Source organism: Rhincodon typus, chromosome 28, assembly GCF_021869965.1.
Source record: "Rhincodon typus isolate 14 chromosome 28, sRhiTyp1.1, whole genome shotgun sequence".
NCBI lineage: Eukaryota > Metazoa > Chordata > Chondrichthyes > Orectolobiformes > Rhincodontidae > Rhincodon > Rhincodon typus.
Genome location: NC_063359.1, coordinates 30,026,790 through 30,053,761, shown reverse-complemented (window position 1 = coordinate 30,053,761; position 26,972 = coordinate 30,026,790). Strand labels below are relative to the sequence as shown.

Here is a 26,972-nt window from a genome sequence, read left to right as displayed (position 1 = left end):
GGCCATATTGGCTAGACCAGGAGCTCTCAAACTTTTGCAGCTTGCATCCCACACACCATATTGTCAAAAAATCCTGCCTTCAGCATGATAAAAACAATATCCTACTTTTTCCAAGGAGTGATTTTGCTGAGAATGTGTTTGCTAAATTGTAAAAAAAAATGAGTTAATGATTTAGTCATTGGCGAGAAGCCTGTGATTGCATTTCATTGGCTACATGTCACTACTCGGGGTCCGACCTAGAAGACTTACGTATCCCACCAGTGAGCATTTATTGTCCATCCCAAATACCCTGGAGAAGGTGGCAGTGAACTACCTTCTTCAGTTGCTGCTGTCTATGTCTTATACAATTAATGGGAGGGCCTTGGGTGGTGTTGTAGAACAGGGGGACATAGGGGTTCAGGTACATAATTCTTTGAAGTTTGTGTCACATATAAAAAGGGGTTTGGCATGCTTGCCTTCATTGCTCAGTCCTTTGAGTATAGGAGTTGGGTGTTATGTGGTTGTTGTACAGGACAGTGGTGCAGCCATTGTTTCCAGTTCTGATCACCCAGTTACAGGAAGAATATTAAGTTGGACAGGGTTCAGAAGAGATTTACTAGGATGTTGCTGGGAATGGAAGGTTTGAGATAAACAGAAAGGCTGGATAGGCTTGGACTTTTTCACTGGAGCATAGAAAGTTGAGAGATTATTTTATAAACTTCTGTAAGATCATGAGGGGTATAGATAGAGTTAATGGCGTTTGTCTTTTCCCAAGGATAGGGGATTTCAAGACTAGTCAGCACATTTTTAAGGTGAGAGGAGAGAGATTTAAAAAACACATGAGGGGCAAATTTTTTACACAGAGAGTGATTCAAGTGTGGAATGAACTTCCTGAGGAAGTGGTGGATGTGTATACAATTACAATGTTTAAAAGACACCTGGACAGATACATGAATAGAAAAGGTTTGGAGGGATATGGGCCAGGAGCAAGCAGGTGGGACTAGTTTAGTTTGGGATTATGTTCAGCATGGACTGGTTGGACCAAAGGGTCTGTTTCCATGCTGTATGACTCTATGATGAACAATGTATAAAAAACTGAGTCCAATTATGTACAGCAAAATGTCAAATGGTTACGTTATCTTTCCAATATAAATCTCTCCCTTGAGCATTTCATAAAACTGATTACTCATACATTTGAGCAATTATTCCATATTTTGTTGAAAATAAACAAACTTCACTGGGCCTAATTAAAAAAAAACCCTAAAACTAAGGCTAACAGGCTGGGAAAGTTCAGTTGAAGTAGAATGATTAGCCATAATCTTATTGAATGATACAGCAGACTCAAGGGATCATATTGTATACTCTTTATTTCTTTTTTGTTCTTAAACTCAGCTTCTTTGTTGGGGGTAGTGGGGATAAATAAACATTTCTGGAGCTCTTCATCTTCAAAATAATAAAATCAAAACTCATCAGAACATAAGAAATAGGAGCATGTGTAGGCCGCACAGCCTTTTGAGCCTACCCTGCCATTTGGTATGGTTATACATAATCTTCTACCCTAACCACACCTGTTTTTTAATCCTTTCATGAGCTGTAGGCACTACTGGCAAGGCCAGTAATTTTTAGCATTCCTAATTGTTTTTGGGAAAGTGGCGGTGAGTCATCTTCTTGAGCCACGGCAGTTACAAACACAATGCAGTTAGAAAGGAAACAGATTTTTGAGCTAACACCGTCACCATAACCCTTGGGATATCCAAAAATCTATTAATTCAATCTATCAATCTACCTTGAATTTATTTAACAATTGAGCATCTGCAGCCCTTTGGTGTGCAGATACTAACAATCTATAACCCTATGAGTGAAAAAAAGTTTTCCTTACCTCAATCGTAAATGGTCAATCCCTTATGCTGAGTGTTATGGACCAGCCCAGACCCTCTCAAAATATTCTAAAATGGTAGTTTAGACCCTAAATTGGTATTCTATTCCTAGTAATTTGGATTTGTTTTTAAATTCATTTACTAGATGTGGCATTATTGGCTAGGCCAGGAACTCTCAACCTTTGTGCAACTTGCATCCCACACATAATTTTGTCAAAAAATCCTGCCTTCACCATGATAAAAACAATATCCTACTTTTTCCAAGGAGTGTATTTTTACCCTAACTCGTTCTTATTTTAAAGGCAAATGTAAAGTGCCATGTTCCAATGCGACTGGTCAAACTATTCGCCGTTGAACAAAACACAATTTATTTAAACACTATAGTTAAAACACAACCCAAGAAAGAGGAATTCAGAATGACTTAACTCTATTGAAAAACCTAAAATAATAGATGTAGCAACTATTACTAATTAACTGTTCCAATATAGTAACATCCCATAAACACACCCCATGGCAAAAAGGCAAATTCCGAAAAATAGATTCGTCTCACAGGTAATACGGCAACAGAGAGAAACCCCAGCTTCTAGCTCTAACCTAGAGAGGGAAAAGATAACTTCTCCTTCTACAAGCCCCACAACAGCAATTGCTTAAAGCTAAACTTAAAAACTAAAAAAACACTAGAAATCCTGGTCTGTGAGAGCTGGCCACACCCATTCAGACTGCTTCTATTCTTCCAACCTGCAAAAAAAAAACCCCGAGCCCTCACAAGCTTTGTACTCCACTGGCCACAGTAGACTACTCGTCACCTCTGCCTTACAAGCTCTCTTCAAAAAAAAGGATAAAATAACCTTTTAAAGCCACAGCATCATGACATGAGACTATTCTAGACTCCCCAATCAGGGAAAACATCCTCCCAGCATCTAATTTTAAAAGCTCCTTAACAATTTTTAAAGTTTCAATTAGATCACCTCTCATTCTTCTAAACTCGTATAAGTAATTGATTGTATACAAGTGCTTTTAGCAACATTTCAATGTTTACAATGCAATGGCATTCATTCAAGTTGAACTTGAAACAAATGATTGAGATATTTTGAAATTAAAAGTGCCTCAGAGCACTTTGTATACAGGTTATTATAGCTAATGCTACAAAATGAGAGTATTTAAATATCAGAACTGTACTCTGGATATTTAGAACCACTTGATTTGATTTATTACTATATATGTACCAAGGAACAGTGAAATGCTTTACAGGCAGATCGCACTATATAAGTGCAGCGGGGTAACAGAACAGAGTGCAGGTTACAATGTTACAGCTGCGTTAGATGCGTCTTCAATTACTTCACATTACTTTAGATAAACAATTGATCTACCACCTTGGTGAAATCTTCTGAGGATCCTCCTCCATTCTTGTTCAACTTTATCTTCTGTTTACTTAATCTTGATTCATGGCTTTTCAGATTCTTCTGAGAATAAAACACCACCTTTATCAGACTGGTGTCTTCATCACTTTACTGTGTTTGATCGTATTCCTGTGTAGGTTTTCCGAGTATTGCTATGAGCTACGAGCTCAGGCCAAACCTCTTCTCAGCAATAAACATACATACATTAATAGTTATACTATGTATGTTCTTAAGACTATGGAACAGAAGCCTCCAAGCCAAGCTGAGTCCAACTTCTTAATGGAACATTTAATACATGACTGCTGAGGTCTCAGCGATATCATAGAATCCCTACAGTGTGAAAACAGGCCCTTCGGCCCAACAAGTCCACAGCGAACCTCAGAGCATCCCACCCAGACCCATCCCCCTATAACCCACCTAACCCACACATCCCTGAACACTATGGGCAGTTTAGCATGACCAATCCAGCTAACCTGCACATCTTTGGACTGTGGGGGGAAACTGGAGCACCCAGAGGAAACCCACACAGACACGGGGAGAATATGCAAACTCCACACAGACAGTCACCCGAGGCTGGAATTGAACCCAGGGTCCCTAGCGCTATGAGGCAGCAGTGCTAACCACTGTGCCACCATGCCACCCCAATTAATCTCTGGATTAATAGTCCAGTGATAATACCACTAGGCCAATGCCTGCCCTAGAGAGGGACAAGTTGAGTTGTGGGTTGTGAGTTGAGTTATTTTACTTGAAGGACCTTCATGTTCTAATCATGGGGAAATTCAGTGCCACTTTGATGAATATTGGTCTCCCTCAAAACTTATAATTACAAATTCTATGTTCCAGTTACTCTGGTAGGAAAAGTATCAGAGCATCCCACCCAGACCCATCCCCCTAGTCTACACATCCCTGAACACTATGAGCAATTTAGCACGGCCAATCCACCTAATCTGCATATCTTTGGATTGTGGGAGGAAACCAGAGCACCCAGAGAAAACCCACACAGACACAGGGAGAATGTGCAAACTCCACACAGACAGTTGCCCAAGGCTGGTAATTGAACCCAGGTCCCTAGCACTGTGAGGCAACAGTGCTAACCACTGAGCCACTGTGCCATAGTGCAAAAAAAAGCAGCAGAGATAAAAACAGTGTCGAGCAGAGGATGTTCTGTGCTTCAATTGAGGTGCAATTTCCTTTTCAGCAATTTTGCAACTTGAAGTCATCTTAAACAAAAGCACACAGATTATCTTCATCACAAAGGAGAGTTCCGCAAAATGAATAAGATAAAGTAGATGACATGGCAGTCACATATTTCCTTGGTCAAGTGAGTGTTGCTGCCTTTGCAACAGAATTTGACATATGGACCAGAATTACTGATAAATGATATTTAACATTGAAAATTTTGATACTAAATTCTTTCTTGAGTTAGGAGCAGCTGAAGCTGTGATCCCTGACATTTTAGAGTTTCTTAACACTATAAAGTTTGACCACCAAAATTGAACATTCAGGGTGTGTGGGGTGCCCTCACCGTTCCAGTAAAATGATGTTTGAAGTAACACTTACCTACAATGGTAAAGTTATTAAAGAGCCCATTTACGTCTTGAAGAATCAGAACAGACCCTTGTTGGGCATGTGTTCTACTACGTCCTCTATAGCAGCTACCATATGTTCCAAGCCAAGTTTGAAGACATTCCAAGTCATGATGCTGACTATATTCCATTCAGTGAGGAAGTGCTATGCCCAGATGACGATTACATTCAATTCTGTGAGGCATTCCTCAGCCTCTCCAAGAACATGAGTTTTCATCTGTTTAGAAGACTGATTGGCATTTTGTAACAATTTCCCACAGTATTCCATGCAAAGAAGATTGTATGGTATAACGTAAGGAACTTATTCAGTTTTCCTAAGAATTTGAACAGTACTATGAACCCTCTACAGTTGGGTTTGGGCATGAGAAACCTCTTCTTTCTTCAAAGATTCCTCGCCAGCAGAATATCCTGGGAGCTGAACATGTTGATATTTATTATCAGGCCTGGTGTCATTGTTTCTAGAAGTAGATTTGTGGTACCCGACCCTTTAGTTTTAATGCAGCTTGCCAAGATTCCTCTGATACTCTTCCGAATCAGACAAAGTTAGTCTTGAGGCAAGGCCAGTTTGTAAGGCCTGCAATACTAATGCTGTTCTGCTACTGCAATCGAATAGTGACATTCCTCAGCTCATCTGCGATGGTATGGATTTTCTCTTCACTAGAAGGAATCTTGAAAGTGATAAAATAACACCCACCTGTTTTCATCCTGATGTAGCAGCCAATGGCCAACATCCCTTTCAGTGATATGCCATATGGGATGTTGTTACTTACTTTGGGGGGGAATTAGTGGAAGCATATCTTAATTAGAATATCTATTGTTAAGTGTTTTAATTGATAATGTTAAGAAAGAAATTTAATTGAAAATTGGAAAAGTTACTTGGGTGAAGATGTAGTCAGGTTTCACAATTAGGTAAATAGACCTCTGGGATGAGCAGTGGTGTCAGTGTGATCTCAGTGATCATATGTAAGAATTCTAATAAGATGTTGAATACTATACAGCTCAGAGCCTTGTGCTCAATCGTCTTAACATCATGCACTTGCAACAGTAAGTATACAATAAGAGTTACAAAGAATTTGGCCATAGCTTGTATCAGTACCCAAAATAACCCACACGCGAATCAGTTAAAGTAGAATAGGCACATCTTATGGCCAAAAGTGGTGGCGTTGGGGTCTTCCGTGAGTTTATATGATACACAGCAGCAATGATTTTTTCAGAGTAGCAATTATCATGCACAAAAAGTTTGATATACTCTATTTTTGCATCAAGCTTTCACGGTGTGCAGGTGGCTAGGACCCTACTCTCAAAGTTGATGATAGGCTGAAATTCTAGGTTATGGAATTAAAGGAATCCCCACAAAAAAATGACCTGTGAGCATAAGCTTGCAATAGTTAGTACTAGAAAACCCTTTGGCAGATCTCTCAACTGCATATCCAAGTAAGGAACTTCTTGTTTGACTATTCCATTTCAAAGATAAATTTCATCACAGGATGGAGGCTATTAATGTATAATGACATTATAATGTATTAATGGAGTAAATACATAAAGGTAGGTGGAGGGACAGGTAGTGTTGAGAGAGGATGCAAAAGGACTTAGACAGGCTGAAAGATTCAGCAAAGAAGTGAATGATCTATGTAGGTCCCATTCTGAACATACAAACATATGAACAAGAGTAAGCTACTCGACCCTTCAAGCCTGGTCTGACATTCATGAAAGCATGTTCAATACATTTAAATTGCTCAAATATTTAATTCCCTATAAAAACAAACATTTGTATTCATAACCCTACATCCAAGATGACTATTCTTTCATTAACTTTTTTGAAGTGTCAAGCAAACTGAATTTACAACTCCTTAATGCAAGAATAATAGATTGTAGAAAGCAATCAAGCAGTAATGGTGCTATAATGATAATATTTGGGTATTGTCACCAAACAGCTATTGAAACTGCTAGATTGTTTGCAACACCGAGACAAAACAAGCAGCTATGTTTAATTTTTCAAAGGCAGGCTATTTAATTAACTTCAAAGACTGACAATCCTTTTATGCCCTGCACAATCATTTATTTCTACACAAAAAATATATAACTCGGACACTGTGGAATAATGCCAGGTTTGAATGCTGCACAGTTTTGCCTCTTTCCGTTACTGGCAAGTTGGAAATGGAAGATGGGACCTCCAGATCTTCGTTTCACCCATCATTTATTAAGGTCTCGGTCAGTGTGTACTCTCTCAAGTTCTTTCAGAATCTTATAGTTTGCAATGAGATCACCTCCCTTTCTTCCAAATCCCAAAGAGAAAAGACACAATTTACTCAGCCAAAGAAAACTCAGCTTTTCTAGTAATCATTTGTTCTTCATTAAAGGCAAAGTGTAGAAAACATATTTTGCTTCAGTGCATTGACGCAAATAATCTTGGTGTGATTAATATATGACTTGAAATATAATTAATATAGTAAGATAGTCAAAATCATATTTAAATAAATTGGAATATTTATTATTCTGAAATGTTGCTATCTCTTTAAGTTAACTAGATTCCCAATACATTAACTAAATGCCATCGCTCTGAAACTATTGTATTATTATTGAATATTCTGCTACTTTTTAAAGGTGTTCTTCAATTTCCAAATACATAAAATCCCTTGAAGCATTGCTAGTGGTCATATTGATTTTTGTAGGTATGTATTAAAAGATGTAAGAATTTTAATTATTTATTTATTATACTACTTATGTAGATCTATTCAATGCATGTTTTAAATTAACTCTCAAGATCTATGAATCAACATGTGATTTCTTTTTGATTCTATTTGTTTACCCAGTTTGTATTTCCTGACTTAGAGGTGCTAAACCTACTTTTTAATCAGTCACTAGAAGTTGGAGAAATATTCAAGCGGGTCTGGTACCATTCAGGAATAGCAAGTGCTAGCTCTCACCAGAGCACTAATTTCTAATAATGATTACTGAGTTTTTTTGTGCAGTCAGAAAACCTGATAAGTTATGCCTACAATACACAGCATTTTTTAATCAACAACCCTTACATTGCAGTCACTATACATAGTCATGTAAGAATTGACTTTCTAAGACTAAATGTTTAATGAAAAGAAAAGTAGGGATTAACTTCTCCATAAATAAGATTTTGGAGAGGCTGAAATCCACCCTCTTCATCATCTCCTTATTGAAAAATTGCCAGGTTCAAGACTGTTCCCACTAACCTGTTCCTAAAAGTTGTATAAATGGAGTTACACTGCTATGAAGACAGACATTAATTTCTGTGTACTAAATTCATCAAAATTTATCAAATCTGTCAAAAAATTAAAAATACAAGGGCTTAACATCATGTGTTGAAGTCCACAGACATGGGACCTTTAATGTTGTACTATTCTATGTTTCTAACAAGGAGGTTTGAACGGGGCAAATTTGACTTCAGTAGTGAGCAAGTGATACATACAAAGGATTTGCATTTTTTGGCTAAAATTTAGAGGTCAACTTATACACTAGGCACATGACAAAGCAATGCCTTTTGGTCAAAATACAGAAGTCTATTTTTACACAAGATTGGTCACTACAAAGTATATTTGATATCTGCAAGCATATCTCCTGTAGTTATCTTGGCCTATTTCCTTGTAGTTTTCTTTCTTTTCTTGAAAAACTTCATTCCCAAAATAATGATTACTGAGTTTTTTGAAGTATCAGAAAAACTGATAAATTATGCTTACAGTACACAGAAAGCATTATTTAATAATAAAATTTAATAATAAAGGACAATGACCAACAAAGCTATAATGGCAAATTTATCTCTTCAAACTATCCTCTTTTCTTGGTCATTGTTAAAAAAACCCTCCAAATCATTCAGTCAGACTTTTCCATTTTCAGTTCCCTCAGCTTTTGTCCAATGCCCTTATATTGCTGTCAGTACCTTTATCAACCTACTGAGCAATTATCTTACATTGCCATATTCCTTGATAGCCTGACCCTGATCAGATATGGTATCTAATCCCCATGTTGATTCACCCTTCAACAATCTCAAAATCACCTCTATGATCTTAAATCTGTGAATGCAGACGACATTGCATGACCTTTATGACAATTCTGGCTGTCCATTTTAAGTGGTAATACCTTTCCTCTAAAGGGCCAGATCTTCTTATTGCCTCAGGGTTATTCTCTTAAATCCAAATTGACCGTTACACATCAGCAACCACTATCTCTAATTCCGTTCCTCATTCCTTCCATCCACATTTAGATTTCTAGATTGGGATCTTTTTTCCTCAAGTCAACACAATGGGCAGAATCTTCCCAGTCCCTGGTGAACTTGTGGACATTGGTGAAAAGGTAAGGAAAACAAGGCGAGATTGACAGCAATTAAATTCTTAATGTAGAGAGCAAGATGTCTGATTCTCCAACTAAATGTTGAACAACAAGACAAGAATCTCATGAGTGAATAGAATAGAATAGCCTTTATTGTCACATACACTCAATGAGTATAGCAAAAAGTTTATATGCTGCCAATTACAGCGCTGCCTTAGATAAAATAAGTACCTCGGCACAGCTTCTTTAGTTAGAAGATTTTTGACAATACAGAAATAAAGTGTCCAGCATTACAGAAAAGAGATCAGTACAGCAGACCAAGCTGGCATTTAGTGTCCAGTCCGCACTGGGCCCTGGCTCCATACAGCGCCAGTGACACATCACGCCGGTAGACCACTGCAGGAAGCTGCTGTGCAAGGCGGGGTGATCGCCACACCATGCCGGGATGCCCCAATGAGAGGAGGCCACTGCAGGAGGCTGGAAGGTCGCTATGCCACGCCAAGAGGTCCCTACAGAAGGAGGCTGCTGCACCAGGCCGGGAGGACGGCACGCCATGCCTGGAGGCCACTGCGCCAGGTAGGGAATCATAACTGGAGGCCAGGAATCATCACTCGCCAGAGGCTAGGGATCATTGCTCCTCACTGGAAATTGCGAGTGGTCATCAAAGGTTGGGAGTCAAAGGGAAAAAAAAAACATTAGGAGAAAGAAAAAGAGAAGATAAAGAAAAGAGCCAGCGGAACAGACAAACCCTGGCTGGAGTGTCCTATTCTGCCGCCATCTTGCCGACTTGCACCCAGTTGCATGCCATGAAGTGCCAGGAAGAAAGAACATGGAAGTTTGGGGATGCCGCTCCAATACCAGTTACAGCCTGCGACTCACGAGGCCAAACATGACCTGCATTGCCTTCCATGCTCATGTGACATGCAAATTGCACACTGAAAATGGAAAATGGTCGTGATTGCATCTGGAGTGGGTGAAGTAATTCTTTCTTTTCTGTCTGAGCATGCAGGCTCTTCTTTTGAGCAATGTGAGGTCATTCAAGGGGCGATTATATTAATCAAGCCCCTTCATATTACAAATTGAAGTAATCTATAAGCATAGGAAACCCACATGTGAAATGCATGCAGTATTCAATTGTGTGGGATACCAAACCTGGTCACAAGCAATCTGGACATGTCATTGGTCATTGCAGACTCAACATGGTTATTTCTGTGAAGCTGAAGTAATCACAGATGACCTTAAAACCAGCACATGCAGCCTCAATTCCCAAAGACAGTCTAAGGTCACATCGGGCATGGAACTGACTTTCCTAAACTTAAACCTGTTCAGTATTCATTAATGTGCTCTTGTATGCTCTGTTGCCTCTCCTGACTGATATGGGGTAGAATCAGTAATCATACAGCATTTACAACCTCCTACCGTATTTGCATGACGTGCCTTGTGCCACATTCATTGGAATAAGGCCCCTACATAAAAGGCCCATGTAGAGACATTCTACAGCCCTCTCTGTTGGATCCTCTATGTCCCACTGTATACAGGAGTATGCTAAACCACCATTTGTGAATGATGCGAATGCTGACTAATCATATTACTAACAAATTGTTCTGTTTCTGATATTTCCCACGCCGGTTCATTGGTAGCATGACTAATAGATCCAGCCACAGCAGGGGTTATCATCACTGCTGCTGCAGTGCAACAGAGGTGCAGAGAAATTGAGGATCAACTGATGCCCCAGCAACTCAAGTATTGCAGCCACTCCAGTACTACAGCAACCTCCAGTAGATGACAAGCAGTCTCCACATGAAAACGTCACAACAGAAGGTCCCTTCACAATTTGCAGGACGTACAGGCGGCACAGCAGGCAAGTAGTGAGGAAGACATAAGTAGCTGCAGAGGTATATAGACAGATTAAGCAAGAAGGCAAACATTTGACAGCTAGCATATAATGTGGGAAAATGTGAGGTTATGCACTCTGGAAGGATGAACAGAGGAGCTGAATATTGTTTAAATCGAGGAAGACAACAGAAAACAAAGAATTATAGAATCCCTACAGTGTGGAAACACAGGTCCTTCAGCCCCACAAGTCCACACCAACCCTTACAGCATCCCACTCAGACCCATCCCCCTATAACCCACCTAATCTACACATCCTTGAACACTACGGGCAATTTAGCATGGCCAATCCACCTAGCCTGCACATCTTTGGACTGTGAGAGGAAACCGGAGCACTGGGAGGAAACCCATGCAGACAAGGGGAGAATGTCCACACAGACAGTCGCCCAAGGGTAGCACAAAATTTGAGTATTGTTAAAAAGAAAGACATTTTGTCAAAGCTTCTCATCTTACATTCATCAAGTCAAGTTGAAAGAAATACCAATGTATTGGTAAAACAATACTTTATTCCTGCAATAACTTGTTGATTGATTATCAAGTGGACTCACTGGTTAGATGATAACTGATAGTTTACTGCCAAGCCTTATTTAAATCTAAACCAGGCAAGTTAAATCTAATTGGTCAGTGCATTACCCTGAGAAATGAACCAGTGAGTGGCTATCACCTGTCTTGTTGTATGTGAAAACAGGCGCAACGTGTACATATTCTTTCTGTCTTCAATGAACAGGGCCCTGTATGTTAAAAGCTTCTAGTATGCACAAAGATGTCAAACTTCAAACGTAACTAACAGTCTTAAATTATTTATCAGCACAACTTTTAACACACTCAGGATTATTTAGCAAGTTGACCAATGTTGAACACTGCTGGTTGGGTATGGTAAGTGCCTTGCTTGTTGAAACAACTGAAGGAATATGCTGTTTGACACAATCTGCCAATCATTGTATTCTACAGCCTATAACAATGAAATTCATATTACACGTAACTCATTTGCTTTATAGGTAGAATATCTTTTTGGTTTGCTCACCGCACCCTTTTTAATGATGACCATTATTATTGTTTTGACTGAATACTAGCAATGTGAAAGAGCTCACTTCCCCTGTTGGTCAAAGCATTGAGATACCCTTCACCTGAGATGGACTGGAGTCTTTTCAGCTGAAACGTGCTGACCTTAGGCCTGCTCATGAATTTGCACAATATACAGTGAGAATTGATGCAATCAGTGTAGTCATTATCCCACAGGATGGCTTCGATGTGCATTTTTTCAGAATCAAGTCTTCATGGAGAACAAATAGTCTGGGTCATATTTATGAGGTGGCCAGCAAGGCCTTTACCATCTGGTACTATAGCAATCCCATATTGACCATTGACGGTAGACTTGCAGTAGACAGTTGTAGAGAACTGCAAGGTTGCTTTCTCAACTGAGATGGGCATTGAAAGGAGCTCAGTTCATTTTTCCATTTCAAAGATGAATTTAAGAGCAGGATGGTGCCCATTCACACATTTAAGGAAATTCTTATATGCTGCTATGGATTCAATTATTGCAAACCTATCATCTACATATCAGAGATATGCAAGGGATAGGAGATTATGTGTCATTATAGGAACACAGAAACAGGAATAGACCATTCAGCCCCTTGAGCCTATTCCATCATTCAGTGAGATTATGGCTATCTGTAGTCTACCTCCATATATCTGTCTTTGGCCTGTGTCCCTTAGTATCTTTGCTTAACAAAAAATGTCTATCTCAAATTCAAAATTAATAATTGATCCCACATTCACTGGTGTTTGTGGAAGAGAGTTCCTAATATCAACCATCCTTTGTGTGTTGAAGTGCTTGCTAACATCTCTCCTGAATGGTCTGGCACTAATTCTCAGACTACGTCCCCTAGTTCTAGAATTTCCAACCTGTGGAAACAGTTTATCTTTATCTCCCTTTCTTTTCATGTTAATATCTTGAAGACTTCGATCAGATAACCCATCTAGCCTCTAAGTTCTACAGAAAACAGATCTATTTTTTATAATCACTCCTCAAACTAACCTTGAAGTTGTAAACCTGCACCATACTCCCTCAAGGCCAATATATCTTTCTTAAGATGCAGTGCCCAGATTTCCTAACAGTACTCCGAATGGGGTCTAAACAGAGTTTTGTATAACTGCAGTATAAATTCTCCAACATATACTCCAGTCCTTTAGATATAAAGTCATTCCATCCAGGATATGTTTTTCATGGAACCCAAAGATGTTTGTGAGAGCTGGACCAAGCACGGCATCCCATGGCAACAGCAACTATTTGGGCGTACATGCTGCCGATAAAACTGAACTCAACAGTGTGAGTTGTTGAGTTCCTCATGTTCAATGAATACTGATTGGCAGGTCTACATTGCCACAATACAATGCTGCAATGCAAATATCTATGGCTTCCTTGAGCGATATATTGGTGAATAGGTTAGTAATGTCACATAAGCCATGAACTAGTATTGTTATCGGTTTGCAAATCCTGTTCTTTGCAAATGTGCAGGAATCCTTTGCCATTTTTGTGGGAAACTTGCTCAAAATTGGTTGTAACAATTCGTCCAACTATTCAGCCAATTCATATTGTGCAGAAAAAAATCATAGATGAGATAGGAAACAAAAAGGCATCACTTCTGTGTGTCTTAGGTAGCACATAGATACACTGGCACAGTAAACATGAAGACAAAACCTATTGTATAAATAAGGCTGAAATCCACTCATATTGGCCATCTCAAATACCTTTCTGTTTTAAACTTTCAGTAAATTAACAAGTTGGAATTAAGAAAATTGTTTTAAAAAAACTGAAGTAACTTATCTAATTGTTTTTGTAACTGTTAAAATGCATATGCTGTTGCATATTTTATTGAAAATGTCAAACAAATTCTAAAAATTACTCTATGCTAAATAAAAATTTGCTGCAGCTGCCTTACTAACCAACTAGCTGTACGGTTTCATTTGACTGTTCTGTCTGGTTTCTCGGTGACATAGCCCATCCCAGCCCTGAATACTGCTCCAGGCAATCAGTTGGATTCTGTGTTTAGTCTTTGATCAACGCTCAACTATCAGATTAGCATATGCACACACTCATCCTGCACTTTATCCTCTTAATAAACTTTCAAACTCCCCCACTGCTGTTCGACAGAGCAATCAGCCACTGCCTGAACCAATCCCCCGCTCATTCCACCGCTGAATGCCAAGTATGTGTGCATGCTGTGTAATTGCTCTTTGACTATTCCTACAGGAGCGATTCCTACCCGTTTGATGCAGTCCATTTTTGACAGCCGTTCTAGGATCAGCTTTGCCCATAGTGTATTGGGAATTTCCTGCAAAGCAAAAGAGAATTGCAAAGAGATGAGAGGGTGAATATTCAGAGCGAAGTTCAAAAGGAATTCCAAAGCCCCTACATGATTAGGCTGAAGGAGAAAAGTGAAGAGAATCGGCAGGCACTTTTTTTTTGACAGTTACTGGGTCCCATGGGGCTGCTGGCTCGAGACCCATGGTCCAGCGCAGTGGGAGTATGGACTCACTGCCTGCTTGTGGTGGATCATGCTGCTTGCTTCCACAACCAGTCTCTGTTTCATCCCTTTGAAGTGTCACACTGACAGAGGTTATGAAAGTTACAAACTCATTTTGTATAGTCCTGCTATACAAGGCAATCTTTTAAAGTTGCTTTACGGTTTTTAGAAAATCTGGGGAAATCAAATTAGTAAATATGTCCAAATTGGTTCAGATTGATGTCTACCATCTGGAGCTAAAGTATGGCAACTTTTACAACACAGAAGATTCAAAAAGAATGTCCATAAGATGCAATGAATGAATAAACAAACAAAAGTAATGGTCAGTCAAATAATTGGGTTATAAAATTATATTGCCTGACCTTCATTGTGTTTCCAATTTATATAACACATTAGCAAAACAAAATGTAAAATCCAACTGATAAGCATTGGAACAGAAATCATTTTAATTATAACCTGTACTAAAGAAGCACTGATTGATTCCTGGATCATTATCTTGAATGCCCCTCCCCCACAGACCCCCGACAATGTTATTTGTTCTCAATTGTAATGACCTTTCCACGAAATCTAAATATTTCAAATGAAATTACTTAATCGTATAAAGGATAAAAAATGTTGCTGCTTGAGTAGAACTTGTGTCCGATTGGTTAAATTTTTTTCTCTAATTTAAAGGTAAAGCAATTTTAATTCCTAATTTTAAATGTCACTACATTGTGTTAATATCGTAACGCAGATCCTTCATGACTAGAACAAAGAGAAAGTGTTAATGTATTCATTCATGAAAAAGTTAAAATTTAACAAAGCTCATGCATAATCTTAAAATAACTCAAATTACTGCCTTGGAAAATTGTCTTTTATTTTCACTACTTGTAATACTGGAGGAAGTTAATTAACAATTTTAAGGGAGCCAGGAAATTACTAATTTTATCTTTAGAATGTTAGGGCTGTTTCAGGATCTTGACAATATTGACTATGGTGAGAAATCTGGGAGAATCACGTGAGAACTTGAGCATTGCTATCTCAATGTTGGGAGCAACTAGTTTCATATTCAAACATTGAAATGAGATTATTTTTAGGCAGTAGCGAAATGCCTATTAGGGGAATTATTGCTTGATGCCAGCCTAATTAACTCCACTTCTCACTTCATTAATAAGTAGTCTCCTACCCTAACACCCACGCAAGGAAACCAAAATGAACAGAGTTTTCAAGATGGAAGTCTGAGTGGTATCTGGCAACTCCAGCTCACTTCATGTGCCTAAGGACCTCTATCTGGACACCCACTACCAGCACTTCAGGGCACATTTATTGGCAGCAACCACACGGATCCCACATTCATGGGTCTCGGCACTGGACACTGGCCAGCCTCTTCGCATCATCATAGCTCATTTCCAATCTACTTACAGTACATTTATGCACTTTAAAGTTGCACGACAGGATGCACTAGCAACTATCATTGCAAGGCTACTGCAAGGACACTTTGTGCACAGGGACTGCATTCACTGAATGTGAGCCGACCTTGACGCTCAGAGCATTTTGCCTTTTGCACTTTGACCCCTCAGCCAGAGCTATCAGGCTCACAATACAGCTAATTCTGATTACCTGCAGGAAATGTGGATAACATAAAACTGTGGAAGAATGGGAATCCCCTATCCACCCTGACAGACCTAGAAGTACCGCATGATCCATCAGGACCTGTCAACAGGGTGAAAAATGGATCATGACCAAGGTTGGCCTCTCGAATACATGGAACCGTGAATGGTGGATCCACATATAAACAAAGATCAAGCAGATTTCTGTACTGTGTTGCTACTTAGTGGAGGCACAAAACCAGGAAGTTGTCATGGTTGTCAGCAGTCCTCAGATAAGTCAAAGGAGATCAGTTAAGTCAGTGCATCCTGGCACAGTAAGTGAAAAGCAGTCTCTGATCCCAGTCCTGGGGCTTGGACACAGTCCATTGGGCATTTGAGGTGATCAGGTTCCTTAGGCTGTAAGAGATGAGGAGCCGAACGTCAGGCAGCCTAAATGTCCTGGATCTTCTGCTCTGTTGTGGGCTGTTTTCATCGAGAGAAAGGGAGATGACAGTGGGTGGCACAACTATTAGTGCTGCTGCAGATGGGGTAAAAATGGTGTGTTATCCCAAACAAGTGAATAGGCAGCACAGAATTAGTGGTGAGACAGACTTGGGTTGATTGAGAGAGTGAGGAAAGATACCGCATTCAATAGCAAGTGTGGTAGAACATGAGCCTTGGTGGGAGGTAGGTACAGCCATAGAAATGAAATTAATGTGAGGCAACAGAGAGAAGATGGTGGCATTTATACTGGTGGAGCAATGAAGGTGACTTACTTCTTTCCTATACTATTGTGTATCTCTCCAGTCAGCTGAGGCAGAATGGCAATGGGCTTACAATGTTGGACCACACTCACAGGATCAGGTGTCATGGCCTCATTGGCAGGCCCTACAAGAAGAGGAGAACCTTCCTCTATATAATCCTGTCCACAAACTGTGCAGGGTAGTTCAGACTGATATTGTTTATCCTGGTGCATAACAGCCTTTTAAAGATGACACCAGTACCAGGGATGCTGATCCATTCTGAATATCCCAGCACTGGTGAGGTCTGGGTATAGTAAGTGTTAGAGTTGGGCTAGCATCAGACAAGAGTGTCACCACAGAGATGCAATAGCTAGTTAATGAGGCCAGTTTGGGATACTAACGTGAGAAAACTCATTAGCTCTCAGAAAGAGATAACCTCCGTGAAACTTGACAAAGTTAACACAACTAAAAAAAAAGTAGAATTCAGCCCTTAGTTTTCCATTGTGAACAGAAAAGAACAAATTTTACTGGTCTCACTGAAAACAGATCATTTGTCTTTCATAGATCAAGACTGTTGGTATTTTTAGTGCAATCAGTGACACTAACCATTTCATCCTGTCAACTTACAGAAATGTGTGAAAAACCAACATGCACAAATCATAATCACTGACAGTTTAAACATGTCAAGGAAAATACAAGACTCATTTCTTGCAGAATCTGCTGTTCACCTGCAATCTTCCCAAACTTATGCATATAACTCGTTCAAAAGGGCTTCATTAAAAGGTCATGGTCACACAGAACAATCTAATGGTTATACATGTATGTCTGTATGGAAACATATGCATAAAAAGGGCAACACTGAGCATCACATTTACAATACCACATAGTGAATATTATGTTTTAATTTTTGAATAAATTATTACTGCACTATATATCTTGAATTATAAAATAGTTAAATTTAAATCTGAAGTGTTAGTTAGCCATAGGGATGTCCATCAAGCCAATGCATGAGTGCACCCACAAACAGTATAATTATCTGCCCAGTATATTTACACGTTAATATTTTTGTCTATGTCTTTGTGAAGCAAGTTCCCTTGGGACATTTTCTTTGCAATGTAATGCAAGTTCTTGTTGAAGTAATCAACTTTGAAGGACTTGTAAATTAGCTCTTCCTCTTTTAAATCATTATTTAATGAAAGGATTCTTTCTCAATATCAACCCTGATTTAACTCCTGTTCTGAATGGACCCTTTTCTCTCCATGGTCAAAATTAATGTTAGAAAAGAATTGGCCATCCAAACTTTGAAGCCCAGAAAAGGGTATCATTACAGCCTGACTCACAATTACATTTTTTCAAGTCAAGAGCTAGTGTATTAAGAATATAATTAATGCCCCTGTTGCTCTTTAAGCAGCTGCATTATAATCATTTTTCCAGAACTATTATCTCCCTTCAGCAAAGTTTCATTCCTTTAATTAGCACTGAGTAACTCCACTCATTTTTATCCACTTCCACATCGGAGTAATTCTTAAAATTAATTTCAATGGGCAGTATTTATTTTAAAAATGAAATAAGACTAAACTTCCTCAATTGAACTCATCGGATATAATGTACGATAAAAACAGCTAGAACGTCAATGTCACAACATATCCACAAACTACAGGAGGAACAATCAGTTTGGCCAAGAGAATAATCTGGGTTCCTGTTTCCATAGCTCTGTGAACATTATGTGATGCCAAACGAAAGTTCATTCATAACCCATGAACTGCTCAGGGCATTACAACTGTAAACAGCATTCCTGGGGAAAGGAAGGAGAAGCTGAAGGATACGAGGCAGAATTCAACTAACACCTAATCAGAACAAATGCATCTGTGGCCAATCAAGTCAGGATTTTTGTTCACTTGTGACAATCCTGAAGGTCAAACAACTCACCTTTTCTGACCATGCATTAAAAGCAGCCACTGATGGTAGTCAGAAGATGTGAGTACTAATAAAACCATGTGTCTAGTCATCACCTTTAGGAAAAACTGTGCAGAAACACTTAAGAGAAAATATTTCCCTTTAGTCACTTAAACTAGAAAATCCATTTTACTTGAACTTTTTTCAGCATTTGCAAGAAAACATGTAGGTGGCTTCTCTATTGTTGTCACCAATTTCCAACAACTACCATTTGAAAACATGGACCGTGTACGTACTTAAAATGGCTACAGGCAATTTATCACAAAACAGCATCTTAAGCAGTATCACTGTACCTTATTTCCATTGTTTAATCTGTGAATTTTTTTAGCAACTTCAGATTTTTCACTTGCTAACATATTGTCCAAAGTAAGAACATTCGTATTGATCTTGTCACACAGCAATTTGGCCTAGTGAAAGGAAAGTGCAAAATCTCATACATGGGTAATAATACCAGTTGATTGTTTAAGTTTAAATCTTAATGGTTTTAGGAGTTACTATACGACAGAGATATTCTAAATAGGAGTAATACAAAACATCAATTACACAGAAAAAGTCCAAAATTTGTTTTTATAAACATGACCCTTGAATGTAATTCTAGCTCTATTTTTCTTGGCCCTTAAACCCTCTACTGAGGCAGAAAGAAAACTGTTGTATAAACCCATCACCAATAAATGCTGGCCTAGCCAGTGATGCCCTACAGGTAGTTATGATTCAACTATATTGCAGTGGGTCTGCAGCCACATGTAGGCCAGACCACGTAAGGATGGCAATTTCCTTCCCTAAAGGATATTGGTGAACCAGATGGGTTTTTCCTGACAATTGACAATGGATGTATGGTCATCATTAGACTCTTAATTCTAGAGTTTTATTGATTTTAAATTCCACCAATGACCATAGCAGGATTCAAACCCAGTTCCCCAGAACATTATCTGGTTCTCTGGAGTAACAGTCCAGTGATAATACCACTAGGCCACTGCCTCCCCAGTTGTACCAATTGCTGTGAAGTCTCAACAAAGAAATGAAACCAAACAAACCACCTGGCACAACCTTGATAATGGCAACATCATGCACTGGCATATAAACCACTCAGTGCCATCAAGCCATGGGATCAACTTTGGTTCAATGGAGGATGCAGAAGGACATGCCAGGAGCAGCATCAGTCATACCTAAAAATGAGGTGACAATATGGTGAACCTACCAAACAGGACTACTTGCATGCCAAAGAGCATAAGCAGCAAGTGACAGGCAGAGTGAAGCGATTCCACAACCAACGGATCTAAGATCTGCAGTCCAGCCACATCCAGTCATGAATGGTGGTGGACAAGTAAACAACTCACCAGAGGAGCAGTCTCCACAAATATCTCCATCCTCAATAATGAAAGAGTCCAACACATGGTTCAAAAGATAAAGCCAAGGCATTCGCTACGATCAATCTCAGCCTCCTCCAGTTGTTCCCAGTATTACAGATATTGGTCTTCAGCCAATTTGAATCACTCCACATGATATCAAGAAACAGTTGGAGGCATTGGATACTGCAAAGGCAATGGGCCCTGACAACATTCCATCAATTGTACTAAAGACCTGTGCTCCAGAACTTGCTACTACCCTGGCCAAGTTCTTCCAATACAGTTAAACACTGGCATCTACACAACAATATGGGAAATAGCTCAGGTATGTCCTGTACACAAAATGCAGGACAAATCCAACTTGGCCAATTATTGCCCCATCAGGCTACTCTTGACCTTCAGTAAAGTTGACAGTTAACCAATCAACCAGCGACTAGAAACAGCATTTTTCATTCTTTTTTAAAAGATAAACAACCATAATTTTAAAAATGTATTAGATTCTGATTAATCTTCTCCATACCAGTAAAAAAAAGCTACCCATTTTTATGTTTCTCTTCCCTTCCAAGCTGTAAATTAAATCAACGTGTTTAAAAAAATTGCCTTTCAAATATTCTTTTCCCCAAAATGAACTACTTCACATCTTTCTGCACTGAACTGCATCTACCACATATCTATCCATTAAATAGTCTGCCAATGAATGACCATGCAAGTCATCCTCCAAATTTGTTCAAATTTACAACCTATTGACTGAAGGCTCTACATACCATATGGAATACTGTGTGTGTAAACTGACCAAGGTCTAATGAGGGTGTGGTTATTGCAGGTGGAGATGAGGCAGTTAAGATGTAGACTATCAAAAGCATCAATATCTAGCGAACTAGGGAGCTTAAAAGAAGCTTAAAAATGTGCTGGTAGGGAGGTTTGGCTTATTTTTCTTAGACTAGAAAGTGGAGTAGCGTTGGACCAATTGAAAGGTGCTCACGTGTGTGGACAGGGAATCAATACAATGATGTGTGTAGGACAAGATATTCTGTGGTAATTGGGAAATGTCACGCTAAAGGAGGCTGAAGTGACCAAGAATCTGGAGTTGTTTAGTGCAGAGATAGAACTGATCAGATGAGATGTGAATTAAGTGAGAAAAGAACACAGATTTTATGAGTGGACATAATAGTGTTTAAGGATTCTAACGTGGGGATTGGCAAGGGTAATCAAGTAGAGATGCACAGGGGATAAAGGCCAAATGGAATTCAGGGAAGACAACCACCTCAACACCACAGGAGTAAGAGGTGGGAAAAGACATGGGAGAATTAAAACCCAGGCAGACACCTCAGCAACATGGCAAAGACTGCCATTGAGAAACCTCCAAGGTTGATAATAAGACCATAAGACGTAGGGGCAGAAATAGGCTATTCAGCCCTCATCAAGTCTAATCCACCATTCAATGAGATCATGGCTAATCTGATAACCCTCAATCCCACTTTCCTGCCTATGGCTCCCTAATCCTGGATTCCTTTCCTTATTAAAAATCTGTCCACTTCAGCCTCAAATATGCTTAATAACCCAGCTTCAACACCTTTCTATAATGAAGAATTCCACACTATTTTCTGAGAAGTAATTCTTCCTCTGTCCCAAATGTCTGATCCCTCATTCTGAGATTATGACCTCTAGTCTCAGACTCTCCCACAAGGGGAGACAATCTTTCTGCATCTACCCTGTCAAGTCCCCTAAGAATCTTATATACTTCAATAAGGTCATCTCTCATTCTTCTAAACTCCAATGAATATAGGCCCAAACTAGTCAACATCGCCTCATAACGCAGTACTTCAATACCTGGTATCAGCCTAATGAACCTTCTTTGGACTGCCTCAGATGTCACTATATATCTTTCCTTAGGAAGGGGCCCAAAACTGTTCATGGTAGTCCAGCTGTGGTCGGAGTAGTGCCTTGTATAGTTTTAGCAAAACCTCCCTATTTTTATACTCCATTGCCTTTGAAATAAAGACTAACATTCAATTAGCCTTCCCAATTACGTGAAGTTTAACACTAGCTTCTTATGATTCATGGATGAGGACTTCTAAATTCTTTTGTTCCTCAGCTTTCGGCAGTCTTTCTGCACTTACAGTCACAGAGCTGTACAGCATGGAAACAGACCCTTCAATTCAACTCATCCATGCCGACTAGATATCCTAAATTAATCTAGTACCATTTGCCAGCATTTGGCCCTCTAAACTCTTCCTATTCATGTACCCATCCAGATGCCTTTTAAATGTTGTAATTGTACCAGCCTCCACCACTTCCTCTGGCAAATCATTCCAAACACACACCACCCGTTGCATGAAAAAGGTGCCCCTTAGGTTCCTTTTAAATCTTTCCCCTCTCACCTTAAACCTATGCCCTCTAGTTTTGGACTCCCTCACCCCAGGGAAAAGATCTTGGTTATTCACACTATCCATGCTCCTCATCATTTCATAAGCCTCTATAAGGTCACCTCTCAGCCTCCAAAGCTCCAGAGAAAATAGCCCCAGTCTATCCAGCCTCTCCCCACAGCTCCCCAACCCTGGCAACATCCTTGTAAGTTTTTTCTGAACCTTTTCAAGTTTCACAACATCCTTCCTATAGCAGGGAGACCAGAATGCATGCAGTATTCCAAAAGTGGCCTAAGCAGTGTCCTATACAGCCGCAACACGACATCCCAACTCCTATACTCAGTGCTCTGACCAATAAAGGCAAGAATACCAAACACCATCTTTTCTTCACTATCCTGTCTACCTGGGACTCCACTTACAAGGAACTATGAACCTGCACTCCAACATCTCTTTGTTCAGCAATACTCCCCAGGACCTTACCATTAAGTGTATAAGTCCTGCCCTGATTTGCCTTTCCAAAATGCAGCACCTCACACCTACCTAAATTAAACTTCATCTGTCACTCCTTGGCACACTGGCCCATCTGATCAAGGTCCCAGTGTACTCTGAGGTAATCTTCTTCACTGTCCATTACGCTTCCAATTTTAGTGTCATCTGCAAACTTACTAACCATATCTTAAATAATATTCAGCTCCTCAAGTCTTCTGATAAAGTGGATAACTTCACATTTCCCTACATTATATTCCATCAGCCAAGTTTCTGACCACTCACTTAACTTGTCTATAACTTATCCCACTGCAGACTCTTTGTATCATCCCCACCTACTTGTTTTCCTACCTATTTTTGTGTGATCCACAAACCTGGCAATAGCAGATTCACTTTCCTCACCTAAGGTGATTAATATATATTGTACATAATTGCAGACCGATCATTGATCCCTGTGATACACCATTAGTTACATGTTGCCATCCTGAAAATGACCCTCTCCCCTATTTTTAAGCCAATCCTCTTTCCATGTTAATACACTACCTCAAGCACCATGGGCTCTTATCTTACTAAGTAGCCTAATGTGTGGTACCTTATCAAATGTATTCTGAAATTCTAAATATATTACATCCATTTCTTCCCCTTTAAATATCATTCTATTACCTCCTCAAATAATGCTAGATTTGCCTTTCATGAAGCTATGCTGACTCTGCTCAATGTATTATTTATTTCTAAATGTTCTGCTATTACATCCTTTATAATGGACTTTGATATTTTCCCAATAACAGACGTTAAACTAACTAGCCTGCAGTTACCTGTTTTTGTTTCCTTCTCCTTTCAAATAAAGGTGCAACATTGGCAGTTTTGTAATTCTTTGGGACTCTTCCAGAATCTAAAGATTCCTGGCAGATTATCACCAGTACTACCACTATCTCTGTAGCTATTCCCTTTAATATAAGATGATGCAACCCAACTGTTCCAGAGGATTTATTGGTCATTAGCTCCAATAGTTTCCCTAAAATTTTTCTCTACTGCTAGTTATTGTATTTCTTTCTTCTCTTCCTTTTGCCTCTTGAATCTCATGTCAACATGTGCATTGGCTGGGAGATAGAAGAGCTGGGATGCTATATGTGTCATTAGAGAAAGGAACAGATATGAGGAAAAGAAGAAGAATGAGGTTGGAGATAGTGATCCAAACGAAAATGGTTGGTAATGATCTCCTATACTGAACAATGACCAAAATAACTTCTAGGAGGATCAAGTAATTAACTGACTAATTATTTGACATCCATTAACTAAAATTACTACTTAGATAATCTTGCATTGCTGACACAATGAAAATGCCTATTAAAGCCTGTAATCCAATCAAACTCAAGTTAAAGGAAACTGTTGTAAGCAAAACGTTTGATTTAGGGCTCTTGTGGCACCACAGTAGTGTCCTTATCTTTGACCTTAATTTGGCCCAGGTTCAAGTCCCATCTACCCCAGATTTATGCTCTAACATGCTAGAACAGCCTGATGTAAACAAAAATGGTCATTTGGCTGATCATCATAGTTACAGTGATGGATTTAAAATTCATTGGGGATCTCCCCATGCAAGGTTGAATCCTCTTATCTATCCCTCTCCCTTCAAACATATTCCTATAAATTCAATAATTGGTTAGAGTGAATGTAAAAACATGCTATTTAAGGCAGGGGTTGGTTGTGCTGTAGTAATAGTGTCCCTACCTCTGAGTCAGAAGACCTGGACTCAAGACATGTTCTGGATGTGTGTTGTAACTCATCTGAACAGGCTGATTAACATTACCTATAGAAGTTTGACAAATTTCATAAGAACGAACAAAACAAAGCACTTCCATCCCAAATCATTTTAGACAGTGAAGATATAATTTTGGAATAGAAATGCTTTAATATAAATATTAAGAAATATGGATATTAATTGCTAACACTGCTCCTCCAGAAGTTAACTTTTATTTAAAAAAATGTATTCACCCTTAATTACAAAATATTTTTCTACAGTAAATAATGTAAAGTTAGAATGCACTTACAATAGTAAGCTTCCCTGAAGCAGGTGGACCCAGCAGAAAAATCCGGGGAACTATGATATATTTTGAAGAAAATATGTTTATTAAGATCAATCAATATTTTTTTAATAATCGAACAGATAATTCAAGCAAAATAGTATAATTTGCTTCCAAAGATTGTTTTGTGTAAAATTATGCCAAACTAAAGTGAATTACAAAGATTTTAAATGTAAACAAACACTAGTTTCTATTCATTTTTATATATTTTAGCTCAAGTCATAAAATAATGATACTTATTTTGTGCCATATAAAGAAACCACACCATGGTCGGAATTTTCAGGTCCCAGAGGAAGGTGTGAGAATGGCAAGCAGGGGAACTTAATTAGGCAATAGTCAAAAATTCAGAATTTCAATGGTGGGATAAACTCTTGCAATTAAGTTCCTCAACCTTAAAAAGCAGGTCAACGCAGCTGCAGGTGTTGAGAAATCTATCTGTATGCATTTGAATCTAATTAAATGCACAAGTCACCAGAATTAAGTGCTCAGTCCCAATTAAGTCCTACTCAATGGAGGAATACATGTCTTCAGATACCCGACTGCATCTACGAGCTGTGTACTTGGCAAGCTTTAGTCCTTTCTGGACCTCAGGGTAAATACTTGCTGCTTTGTCTTCATAGTGATAAGGCTTTAAATCAAGGTTAATAAGCAAGTTGCAGCATAATTTCTCCAAGCGATCAGAAAGCAGCACATGAGAGGAGGCTGCCTTTGGCAGGGTGGAACAAAAGTGGCATGGGGAAAGGAGATACAGTGGGAAAATCAGTAATGGCTGGGCAAGGGTGGGGAACTGTCCAAGAACGTGTGAGGTACCACCAACAGTAAAAGGGTACACATTGCAGCATGTTTCTGTCCAGTCTTGGGTTGTTATGGCTAATAGATGGGTCACAAAGAGCTGGTGTGCAGACCATAGCTGCTGCTGTTGGATGTGTTGTACAAGGTAAGAGTTGGAAACTGCATAAGGTTCCACCCAATCTGATGATGTCACACAGTCAAATGGAGAATGGAGGAGTCCAGTTTGAAATTCGATTTGCATCATCTTAGTCTTAGTGATGTCGATATAGTGTGAAGCTGGAGGAAAACAGCAGGTCAGGCAGCATCAGAGGAGTAGGAGAGTTGATGTTTCGGGCCTAGACCCTTCACCGGTCCTGATAAAGGGTCTAGGCCCGAAATGTCGACTCTCTACTCCTCTGATACTATCTGACCTGCTGTGTTCCTCCAGCTCCACACTGTATCGACTCTGACTCCAGCATCTGCAGTTCTTACTGTCTCCTTAGTCTTGGTGATTATGTGTAATTAGTCTATATGACTTTTAGCTATTGTTATCATGCAATAGACTATAATATGATGTTATGACAAGTACATTTTCTTGGTTAAGACTCACTATTACTTCATCTACTACCACTGTTAACCAAACTGACCCTTAAGATCAATATACAAATCAGGGCTGGTGGCAGCACCCATTCCAATCACAAGTTGCCAGTGATTGGTTCTGCAAATGTGTGAAATAGTGATCAGTGTTGGGTCATTGCTTATATACGCCAAGGTAACAGCAGAAAATTAAAATAAACATTTGACTCAAAACAAGTGTGTTCAGTGAGTGCTGTGACACAGGGATCGGGGCTGGAATTTGGAATTATTACAATTATGTAATAACTTGGATGAAGGGACCAAAGAAATGGTTGCTAAATTTGTTGACGACACAAATATTCATAGAAAAGTAACATTATCCATTTTGGGAGAAAGAATAAAGGAAGAAGCATATTATCTTAATGATGAGAGATTGCAGAGCTCTGAACTACAGAGGATTCTGCATTATCCATGTAAGACAGACATAAGGCAAATTCTTTTCTGACAAATGGCCACAA

At 39.2% G+C, this 26,972-nt stretch overlaps 1 protein-coding gene across 1 annotated transcript in view; it reads right to left on the bottom strand.

Annotated features, from left to right (window-relative positions):
- Positions 1–26,972, bottom strand: part of ak8 (adenylate kinase 8) — a 73,818-nt gene that overhangs the window by 30,938 nt on the left and 15,908 nt on the right. The window contains exons 3-5 of the mRNA XM_048613385.1: positions 25,075–25,124; positions 19,122–19,235; positions 14,301–14,369 (exon numbers count right to left, since the gene is read on the bottom strand). Of these exons, the coding sequence (XP_048469342.1) occupies positions 14,301–14,369; positions 19,122–19,235; positions 25,075–25,124 (233 nt within the window). The remainder of the gene's footprint in view (positions 1–14,300; positions 14,370–19,121; positions 19,236–25,074; positions 25,125–26,972) is intronic.